This window comes from Budorcas taxicolor, chromosome 5 (assembly GCF_023091745.1).
Source record: "Budorcas taxicolor isolate Tak-1 chromosome 5, Takin1.1, whole genome shotgun sequence".
In the NCBI taxonomy this organism is placed as follows: Eukaryota; Metazoa; Chordata; class Mammalia; order Artiodactyla; family Bovidae; genus Budorcas; species Budorcas taxicolor.
This window is the reverse complement of record NC_068914.1, coordinates 143,507,286-143,518,902: the sequence shown is the minus strand read 5'-3', so window position 1 is coordinate 143,518,902 and position 11,617 is coordinate 143,507,286. Positions and strand designations below refer to the sequence as shown.

General features: G+C 39.2%; 1 protein-coding gene across 1 annotated transcript; it reads right to left on the bottom strand.

The window, feature by feature from the left end:
* Positions 1-709: 709 nt before the first annotated feature.
* LOC128048236 (C-type lectin domain family 2 member D11-like) lies at positions 710-11,486 on the bottom strand. Its single transcript, XM_052640624.1, has 5 exons — positions 11,420-11,486; positions 6,754-6,915; positions 2,966-3,141; positions 2,289-2,395; positions 710-830 (listed from the first exon to the last, which is right to left on the bottom strand). The coding sequence occupies exons 1-5, from the start codon at positions 11,484-11,486 to the stop codon at positions 710-712; spliced, it is 633 nt and encodes a 210-aa protein (XP_052496584.1).
* Positions 11,487-11,617: the final 131 nt, after the last annotated feature.

Below are 11,617 nucleotides of genomic sequence, written 5' to 3'. Positions count from 1 at the left end.
GCACTGGGTCTTCCTTGTTTTGCGCTTTCTCTAATTGCAGACAGTGAGGGCTACTCTTCACTGCAGTGCATGGGCTTCTCATTGCAGTGGCTTCTCATGTTGCAGAGGACAGATTCTTGGACACTTGGGCTACAATAGTTGCAGCTCATGGACTCTAGAATCCAGGCTCAGTATTGTGGCACATGGGCTTAGCTGTTCTGTGGCATGTGAAATCTTCCTGGACCAGCGATCGAACCCATGTTCCTTGAATTCGCAGGCAGAAGCTTATCCACTGTGCCACCAGGGAAGTCCAAAACAATTTTCCCCATACATTTGTAACTGATCCAAGAGAATTTCAACTGTGTTAACCAATTAATAACATCAGTGATTAAAATCATTTTGCCTGGCTTCAGTTATCATAGTTATTTTTATGGTCCCATGTGTGCAAAGAAAGTACTGTCTGTATATAAAAAGAGGCATTTATTCATATTGACTGGCTTCAAAACATAAATATCAACTCATATTATATAACACTTATTTAATTTAGAACCATGCTTTTCCAAATCCCTGTATCATTCAAGTATAGCTTGTCTCCTTGCTGTTAACAACACTATAAATGAATGTTGGTGATATTTTTGGAAGAGCAAGCAATACAGCAGGAACCGTGCATAATTTATAATACATCTCTTGGAGATGGTGTGTGAAATTCCCTAAAAAGGACTTGAAGAATTTAAGGACATGGAGACATTATTTGTTTGCTGCAAATCCATTTTCTATCTGTATAACTTCTGGCACTGCTAACTCCAAGGTCATTCAGGTAGCCACAGGTTGCATCTCCTGTGATGGCAAACCTAAAACCAAGCACAAAAATGTTAAAAAAGCATAGGCTGGACATCTACATTCATTCCTCCTCTGTATGCTTCAGCACCCCCACTTCAGTTACTGTTAATGTGAACAAGAGCAAAGTGAAAATCTGTTGTTCATAAGTCTTCTGAGTAAATATATACCATTTCTGTATTTAGTTCCTTTTGTATTCTCAAAGTCTCTGCTGGAGTATCAGAAGATTATCACCATCCATCCCAAATCCAGCTATGTTGTTGACTAGGTATTTAACTAGTGCTTGCTGTGGTAGCCAAGTGAACTGTTGCCATGGATGGTGATAAACAAAAATTTCACATATTGAGATATAGGGGTGTCATTCTGGTTTATATGTCAATTTTATGCTATTTAAAACAACCTGTTTGTGGCCTATCAAGCATATGTTATACTTCTGCTTTAATTATTAAAGAAAAGGATACATTGACCAGAAGTAAAAATGTCCATGTTGGAAATAAAGATTAAATGTCCCTCTTCTTGAGACATCAGTGCTGGTCTCCTTTGGTGATAAGACTCCCTTCCCAGGTGCTAGGGCCATACTGATCCACTGTGTATGTGCTGGTCTATTCTTTTTTTTTTTTTTTCCCTAGGGGAAACCTCAAAGAAATGTAACCCCGACTTGTTTAATGTTCTCTGTTCTGACAAGATGTAAAACTGGGCTAGAAACCCTGTTTCTCTGGAGCAGTTTCTCTGAGTAATCTAGGAAATGGTCTAGTTTAGTCCTCAACTTGGTTGAAAAAACATTTTCTATTGTTATTATTGATCATTTATTGATCTATTATTGATTATTTTCATTGCCAGTGGCCTTGAGTAAAGAATATTTTCAGTGCTCTCCTGATCTGTTTCATACATGTGTGAAAATAAAGTGTTTACTTACTAGTAAAATCTTAAAAGGGTTTAGTTTTGATTAAGGGAAGTGACTGCGCCCTTATATTCTATCTGCTCCAATGTAATGATTACATTCAAAACATCCCCACTGAAGCGCTCACAATCCAAGGAATGTTACTAAGTTCCTCCCAGAGATCATTTAGGGAGGATTCCCACTGGTTCCCTGACAACCTTCCTTTTAAGAATGAATTTAGCAAATGAAAGAGTGGACTGAGGATCTATGTATATCAATCCTTAGTGGCTTTCCAAGACTGTAGGACCCTCGTGTGCCTCAGCTGTTCTCTCTGCCTTTTAAGTAGGGAATTAGCACAGTTTAAGTCAGTGGGTAAAAGTGGAAGGACTACATCCAAAGTTATCGTCATGATAAAGGTTTCAACTGAAATCATATTAGTTTTTCCAAAGGTGCAACTAATAAATGGAAGAGCATACAAAAGATTTCTATTTCTTAATTCATAACCTTTATGATACTAAATTTATTTTCTCATAAACACAATTCATACCCAAAACCACACATAAATACAATAGAAGAAAGTCTATAAACTTACGAGGCATTATATTTAGAGTTGTCTGTCCATTTCCAAACATGATGTGATGATTCTCTATGAAGGCCAATCCAATGGTTAAAAGGGCCTTTGTATCTTATCAGGAAGTTCTATTATAAAACACAGAAAGTGAAAACATATGTCTCCTTCATTTTACCCTTGAGTCCTCTTCCCCTTGGCCTTCTCTATTTAAATGGCAGCCTAAATAATTGATAAGTTTAGAATCTGGTGGGAGACTAGTCTCCAGTTCTCAGCTTAAGTCACTCAAATATCTCTGATCCTAAATTACATTAAAGTGACCACACATCCCAGCTTGACTGAGAAAGTCCCAGGTTATAACTGCAGCACCAACATGTTATTAATATTGTCATTTTCACTCCCCCAAATGTCCTGATTTGGATGATAAATTACATGTTACCATATTTCTTTGTACAATGGGAACAATACTTTTAACTAAAGGTTAACTATGAGGATACAAGAGAGAATGTGTCCAAATTGTCTCACAGCATTCCAGACAGAGAACATACTCAAGAAATATCAGGCACTAATATGCACTCCAAATCCCCAAGTCTGCCTGGAATGGGATCCTTCCTCTTCTTTCAGCTGTCATCCTATGCAGCCTATAGACTTCTCAGAGGCTAAATATTTAACAAAGAACATGATCCAAAAATATTTCTTACCAGCTCGTCCTTAGTTTCAAACTGAGCAAGGACAGCTTCCAATGAATTACAGAATGTCTGACTGAATGTCCAGTTCCTTGTGTCTTCCGAAAAATAAAAACATTTACTTCCAAATCCTATCCATCCTTTTAAGCAGGGGGCATGCAGAATATGTGAGTCCAGCTCTCTCCTTCTCACTAGAAGTTGGACAAACACAGTGAATATAACAAATTTTCTCATCCCTTTCATCTATTTTTCCACTTTCCATCCCGAGGTCAGTCTTTTTCTCTTTACATATGTATGTATACACACATATATACACACATATGCATATATGTTGCACAGCATATATGTGTGAAAGTCACTCAGTCATGTCTGAATATGCAGTCCATGGAATTCTCCAGGCCATTGGATCTTCCCAACCCAGGGATCAAAGCCAGGTCTGCTGCACTGCAGGCAGATTCTTTACCATCTGAGCCACCAGGGAAATTCCAAAATGAGGAGTTTGAAGAAAAACATGATCTAATATCAACTAGACTCTTGTGCTTTTATGATTTTTGGAAATAGCATTTTGTTTTTCTTCACATCCAAACAGGAGCTACTTTCAATTGGTAGACAGATTTTTAGAAATGCCTTCCATGCCCAAATGTGTTTGCTTTTCCCAATAAATAGTTTTCCATTGTATGTATTTTAGTAGCATTTATTACATAATTTCCCTCATCATCATATTTTGCTTCCAGAAAGGCATTCTCAAATGCCTGGCTATGTAATAAATACCCTCTATGGATGCTGCCCAATTCTCAGTTATTTGCAGAACTGCTGAGCTATAATGCATTGCCAACTAGTTTTACTAATGCCTCTTAGGATGCTACTAGCCATAATGATTTATAAAGCACTAACTGCTAGTCAATATTTGGAAATTTGTTTGCATTTCACTGCTTCCCCAAACAACAGTCTTTTCTAAGATCATTTTCTTCTTTTGGTTTCTTGGAGAATGCAATATTGAGATATGTGATCATTTGCTGAGTGCAAGCTAGTGGTAGTTGCTTTCCCTAAATGATTTTATTAGATCGAGAATTGCCTTGGAACAAAATGTACTACAGAAACTAATATATGAATAAATGCATATATATTTTATATGGTGAACTTTTACCCAAGGTCAGTCTTGAAGTATTATTGTACATTCAATTGTTGCCTCCTGGAGTCATCACTAACAGTCTTATTTCAGGTACAAAAGCCATCAGTACAAAAAAATAGTCTTATCTCAGGTACAAAAGTTGATCTTCAAGAAGAGAATCTGTGTACCTCACTTCCCAGGGGTCCATGGCCACTAATTGTTATAAAGAAATCAATTTCTGTAGCATTTAATTTCTGTAGTACTCTTTCCAAGCATCATACGGATTTCCCTTTCCCCGCAGCCTCTTTATATCAGTCCCTCTTACTCTTGACAAAAGAAAGGTAAATTCCTTACCTTTCCTAGATTTTACTATGCTACATTTCTTAAGGGTATAAAACCTTCTAGTTGACAAAATATAGCATAGTTCAAATACTGATTCTAGTACCAAAAATATGATATAGGGTTTCCAGAAGTTCTTTGTTTCATGTGAATTTCTGTCAAATATGTGTAAAAATATATGTGCCCTGATTAGATACTCTGTAACCAGCAAGATGTTTTTGGTTCATAATCTCGCTTTTCCTCCCTTAGCCAACCTAATAGGAAATACTGTTGACTCAACTTTCAGAATAAACAGATTCTGATACCCTGTCCCACCTCCACTGTTATCACCAGGGCCAAGCCACTGTCCTATCTGGTGTGGTGCCGGAGGCCAGCGTGAGGAACTCCACCCATGGCAAAGGTCATGAGGAAGGAGGCTTGGCATACGTTCCCGAGCATCTACCCCCAAAACCAGAGTCTATCTACTGTACTGTTTCATGCTCTCGCCTACATCTCTGACTTTATAGGGGGCTGTTTCCCACCAGTTCTCTTGGAGAAGGAGTAAACATGCAGCTCCAAGTTAATAAAAATTCCTGGGCATGACAAGAGTGTTTCAGCTTACGGACTCCTCTGAAGGTCATCTAGCTCACCTGTATAGGTTCGTCCGGCCACATGTGATTGTTTACAGCCTCCCAACCTGAGAGGCATGAGATGTTTTAGACTTACTAAAGGCAAATTCTTTGGGGAAATTGTCAGTATAGTGGGCTGGTTAAGAATTATATTGGTGAAGGGTTTTTCATTTGTTGTACCAATAATTACTGCTAATTCCCTGCCCTGGGCGTGACAAGGGTGTCTCAGGTCAAACCTCTCTGCTGACAGACTAGCTTGTGTGACAGGATATCCATACTCCTGCCACATAATTGTTTACTACCTCTCAACCATAAACAGCACAGAGAGTTTTGGAGTATTTTGAGAGTCTTAATTAGCATAGGGCTTTTCTCATTGTTGGGTCAATGATTGCCCCCAGGCCTCCATATCCTTAGGTACCTGGGAATATATTAATCAATGTATTTGGACTATAGAAAAGGAAATATAGTAGTTTTTAAGGTTAGCAATACTAGACTTTTTGAGTTAATGAATTTTCTCTTTTGTAATAGATCGCTGTACTTTGTTATAAATCATTGTGTCCTTGCTATGTAAAAATGTAACTTTACCACTATCTTAAGACTAAATAGATCTTAAGGGGAGATTGGTATTCCATGTGAACCAAGTTATTCAGCCTCTTTTTCTCTGCTAATTTTCTAATCCCTCTCTATCTGTGATTAAATAAGTTATTTCTAAGGACGCCGACTCCGTCCCCACCTTCGAATTCCCTGGATCCACCGGGGCTGGACCCCGGCAGTGTGGATTTCAACAGCTTTGTCCTAGTAGCTGTTCCTATGTCTAAATTTTCTTCTAACAATCTGTTCTCAATGTAATAGTCAAAATGATTATTCTACAATGAAATTCAGATCATGACATTCCTCTCCTACAAGTTTTCTTTTCTAGTTCCTCCCCATTGCACTCAGAACAAAATCCAAAATCTTTAACTGACTCATAATGCTGTGACCCCCAGCCCATTACTCTTCTTCCTCCTCACCTTGCTTCAGCTGAAGAAGCCTCCTTGCTGTTCGTCAAAACTATCAGGAGATTCCTCCTTTCATTCTACTTGTCCCCACCATCTGGAATGCTTTCCTCACATAGCCAATGGCTCCTTCATCTCCTTCAATAGTTTGCTGAAAAGTCATCGTCTCAAGAAGGCTTGCCCTAGATACTTGTACTCCTTGAATGAATGAGTGAAAGTTGCTCAGTTATGTCCGACTCTTTGCCACCCCAAGAACTATACAGTCCATGGAATTCTCCAGGTCAGAATTATGGAGAGGGTAGCAGTTCTCTTCTCCAGGGGATCTTCCCAACCCAGGGATCGAACCCAGGTCTCCCACCCTGAAGGCGGATTCTTTACCAGCTGAGCCACAGGGAAGCCCAAGAATACTGGAGTGGGTAGCCTTTCCCTTTTCCAGCAGATCTTCCCGACCCAGGAATGAAACTGGGGTTTCCTGCATTGCAGGTGGATTCTTCACCACCTAAGCTACCAGGAAAGCCCCTTGTACTCCTCACCCTGTTACTTTTTATTATAGTATCTGTGTCTTCCTGATAGAATAGGAGTTCACTGGCATGGGGATTTGTGTGTGTGTGTTTGTGCGTGTTTTGTTCATTGTATACCATACGTCAAGCACTTCACACAGTGCCCGGTTCATAATGGAGCTCAATAAACATTTATTGACTATATAAAAGTGCAAAGAACATTGTAAAGTTTAGAGAACACACAACTTACCTGGGAAAAGAGGATAAAATAGCATTAGATTTGCAGCTAGAGATGCAATGAAGATGAAACGATAAAACTTGGCAGAAGTTACAAAAGATATAATTGCTAGGCATATCCTTTGGAGTATTAGTCCCGATTGGCTCAGCAGATAAAGAATTTGGAGTAATTTACCTGTAAATGCAAATGTCAGAATCTCAATCTCATGGACATATTAGGAAGAAAAACTTGACTTGATTTAACAAAGAATCAACCTGTAAAGTCAGCTGTACCTCACCTCTCCTATTGCCAACTGTCTTCACAAGAGATCAAAGTCCACAAATGATGGCCATGACCCAAAGGGGACCAGAGTAAGAGAAACTGAGTTTTTTCCCCTAGAGAATCTTCCAGTAATTGGAAGAAGAGCTAGGGAAATAGTAAGAAACCAAAAGAGTAGAAATCAGGATGAAAAAAAATCGAGATTTACCTCCTTAAATGAGAAATCTGGTTAGAAGTACTGAGAAGAGCATTAGAAAATTAATCAATGTAATTCATCACATTAGCAGAATAAGAAAAGAGAAAGGATATGATCATCTCAATAAGTATAGACAAAATATGTGAAAAACACAATATTCATCCAAGATAACAAATCCCAACAAATTAGGAATTGAAGGACATAAACCGATACTTGTCATTTGCAGAAATAGTACAGCTAATATGATATTTAATGGTGAAAAAGTGAACCCCTTCCACCAAAGGTCACGAACAAGGAAAGGATGTCTGCTCTCACCAATCCAATTTAACATTTTACTAGAGGTTCCAACCAGTCCATTCTGAAGGAGATCAACCCTGGGATTTCTTTGGAAGGAATGATGCTAAAGCTGAAGCTCCAGTACTTTGGCCACCTCATGCGAAGTGTTGACTCATTGGAAAAGACTTTGATGCTGGGAGGGATTGGGGACAGGAGGAGAAGGGGACGACAGAGGATGAGATGGCTGGATGGCATCACGGACTCGATGGACGTGAGTCTGAGTGAACTCTGGGAGATGGTGATGGACAGGGATGCCTGGCATGCTGCGATTCATGGGGTCGCAAAGAGTCGGACACGACTGAGCGACTGAACTGAACTGAACTCTATTAGTGCTAATGAGGCAAGAAAAGTAAATAAAAGGCATAAAGATTAGAAAGAAGTCAAAGTGTTTCTAGAAGTCAGATCCACTCACCTCCAAGTAGAAATATCAATTTGAAAATTATCGGCACATAAAAATACCTTCCCCAGAGCCAAGGATTCCAGGCACACCTACTCCCTGCCTCATCCCAGCTCCTTGTACTCCAGCAATTCCAGGCAGATAATGCAGCCTCAGAGAGCTTCCACCCAGGGCTTCCTGTGGGCTCCTAGGAGCCCAGGCGCCTGTCTCACCCCTGCACCTGCCAACTCCAGCAGTTCCAGGTGGGGCTCCTGTGACACTTGGCTCCTGATGAACTCTTCAGGACCAGGCTCCCAAAACCCTTCCCTCAGGACTAGGCAGTCCAGAAAAGAGAGAGAGCCATTCCCCTTGGGAAAAGGGAGGGGGAGGGTAAAACAGCACCTGACTTCACTACACATCCCAGATCTGCTTTCCCCAGCATCACATTAGGCTTGACTCTGCAGCCTTACGTAACTCCCTGCAGGCTCCCACAAACCCAGGACCCCTCACCCCAGTGCTTGCCAGCTCCAATGACCCAAGAGACACCAGGCTCCTGGCAGGCTCCTGGGAACCCAGGCCTCCTTTCACCCCAAGGACTTCTGGCCAAGAACATGGCCCTGAATGTGGTGTAGAACAGTGGGCAGGCCCTGGAGATCAGACTCTCAGACTTTGCTTTGTGTCTACCGTCTCTTTATCGCCCTGCAAATGTTTATTCACCCAACTTCCCCTTTTTTCACATCCATGTCAATGACATTCTGCCCCTCTGCAACCCAAGCCACCAACCCCAACATCTTTTGTCTTTAGCTGGAGATGGTATTTCATGTGAGGTTTTTGGCCATTTTGATCAGTTACTCAGATTTCCTGAATCTGTCCCATGTATATTTGTTAGCCAACTTTTCTTTTATTTTCTCCTGTTATCTATGTCAAATCAATTGAATTCTTAAACCAACCAGAAAAGCAAAGGAAAATTTCTTCTCACTCTCCTATGGTTTGTCTCTCCTTGTCTCCCTCTAAATTTAAATGCCTTATATTATACTCCAAAAGAAAAAAAAAAAAAAAACCCACCAATTGATTAATTTGAAAAATAGTGTTAGGGATTATTTCACAGAAGAACAGAGAAATGAACCATAATATTGGTCTATTGGTTTTAACTTTAGTTTTATGTTCTAGAAAACCTAGTTAACTTACAAGAACAGTTTAAATTTAAAAAAAAATGGCTTTCACACTTGCACTGCTCAAATAGTTTCAGCTACATAAGCCCTTGGCTTAGCTAGTAAATATTAAATCTCTTCAAGAACTTTCTTTTTGATTAAGCATGAATCCTGTGTTTTAGGAAATTCAATATAGTCTTGTCCTTGATTAAAAAAAAAAAATTCAGAGAAAGGGAGAAGGAAAGAAAGATGGAAATGCACGTTTTTACCAGGAAATAGATGTTCAGTAAAAGGTATTCTTTCTGCTGGGCTGAAGTACAAACATGCATGAGCTATACTCTTTCTCTTTCTCATCAAATTTCTTATAAACTAAAAATGTTAAAGGATTTTCTGGTGGATGGCTTTAGCATCCTATTCCCAAACCCACACATTTGTTTTCTAAATTATAAAGTAGGATATTAATATCAATATTCCCAGTTTGGGGGCAACGCTTCTTTTAGTCAATAATTATTCATGGTTTTCTTAAACAAAAGTCTCTTTAGGGAACAGGAGAAGGAAATGGCAACCCACTTCAGTGTTCTTGCCTGGAGAATCCCAGGGAAGGGGGAGCCTGGTGGGCTGCCATCTATGGGGTCGCATAGGTTCAGACACGACTGAAGTGACTTAGCAGCAGCAGCAGCAGCAAGAAATTAATTCTCAGCTAATGTCAACTGGGGAGAGTAGAAGGAGGTTATAATTATTTTTTGTAATGCAGGGATGTTGATAATAACAACATTAACCATATAAATATTATATTTCAACAAATGCTTTTAATAATCAAGCATTACGTTGTATTAATACTGATGCTCTCACTAAATCAAAACTGTTATACTTATGGCTGATTCATGTTGATTTTTGGCAGAAATCAACACAATATTTAAAGCAATTATCCTTTGAAAAATAAATAAATTTTAAAAAATTGTTTGACTAAAATGGTTAAGTTTAAAAGATGCTCATATTTTTTATGTTCCCTACTGAAAATCTCTGGTAAGACCCATTATATAAACTACTTTGGTATCGTACTCTAAACAGGATGACATAAAACTTGGCTATAAAGAGCCACTGGAATCAAAGAAATAGAGAAAGAGAGAGAGAGAACACAGAAGTATAGCAGACCCCGAGACATAAAGGGGAAGAGAGACAGAGAGGGAGAGACAAGACAAAATTATCTGGACACGAAATGGGCCTCAATAGATTTTAGCTGAAACATTTAATGATCTCACTGAAAAATCACATTTACCCTTTACCCCAAAAGGAAACTTTGCAGGGCATTTTTGTGACCAAGGGAAGGAATGTATACTGTTGTATTTACTTGGAATTTTTTTGAATAAAATTGACTTTTATTCCTATTTCTTTCAGAAAAAGTGACAGTATCATTCAAGGCCCAGGTGAAAAGTAACTTCACAATAATGCCATCACCAACTCCCTGCTGCTGCTGCTGCTGCTGCTGCTGCTGCTGCTGCTGCTGCTGCTGCTGCTGCTGCTAAGTCACTTCAGTCGTGTCCGTCTCTGTGAGACCCCAGAGACAGCAGCCCACCAGGCTTCCCCGTCCTTGGGATTCTCCAGGCAAGAACACTGGAGTGGGCGACCAACTCCCTAAGTTTCATTAAATATCTTCTCACACTAATCACATCAAGTTATAATAACTCATTTGTCTGTCCCTGAGATGATGAAGCCCTGAAATCAGGGTCTAAATGTAGTTTGTCTTTGTAGCTCTATGTCTAACAAATAACAGGCTCTAAACATGTGATTACTAGATTCAGTCACACTACAGCACAGGTGTCATAGTTAATTTTTTAAAGCATATATATGTATTTATTCTTTTAAAAATTCTTTTTTCATTTAGATTATTACATAATATTGAACACAGCTCCCTGTGCTATACAGTAGTTTTGGGCAACTTTTACAACTAGTATATGTATTACCAAATGTTGGTGTTTGTTTACCATTACTCTGAGATATAATCATCGGTTATTTAATATCATAATGCGACTTGCCAGAGTGCAAATTGCCAGCAACCTGGGGAAAATATAAAGACTAATAAAATAAACCCAAAGAGCATTTTTCTATTAACCTCCTGTAACGTAATTCATGTGAAATATTTAAATAACATAAACAGTAGCATAATAACTGACATAATACTTACCTGCCCTCTCAGCCACCTCTAGACCTTCAAACCATCTGTCCTTCTACAGAGGTGAATTGTGAGATACCGATATTCTTGAAGTGCAATTTCTATCTTGTCAGTAGTCAGTGGAATAAGTATTATTTCCCTCCCCAGGCCCCATTTTATTTTGTCAAAGTTTATCAATTTTCACTTACCAGATCGCCCCTCTTCCACGTTTTCTCCAGAGGTAGGGTCTCTGAAACATTTTCTCTCTGTCGCCATCACAGTAATGTCTCTATTTAATCAAGAGCGTATGGCACTGTTTCATAAGTAGTTGCAAAAATAGGAAGTCAGAAGTGAAAGCAGTAAACTCCCATCCAGTAAGTGAGCTGCAACAAGATAAGTCAAGTTCA

Coding starts and splice junctions, on each gene's coding strand:
- LOC128048236 (XM_052640624.1), bottom strand. CDS start 11,486: ATGGCGACAGAGAGAAAATGTTTCAGAGACCCTACCTCTGGAGAAAAC. Junction 6,916..11,419: donor CGTGGAAGAGGGGCGATCTG/GTAAGTGAAAAT, acceptor TTGCATTTACAG/GTAAATTACTCCAAATTCTT. Junction 3,142..6,753: donor ATTTTATCCTCTTTTCCCAG/GTAAGTTGTGTG, acceptor TCCAACTTCTAG/TGAGAAGGAGAGAGCTGGAC.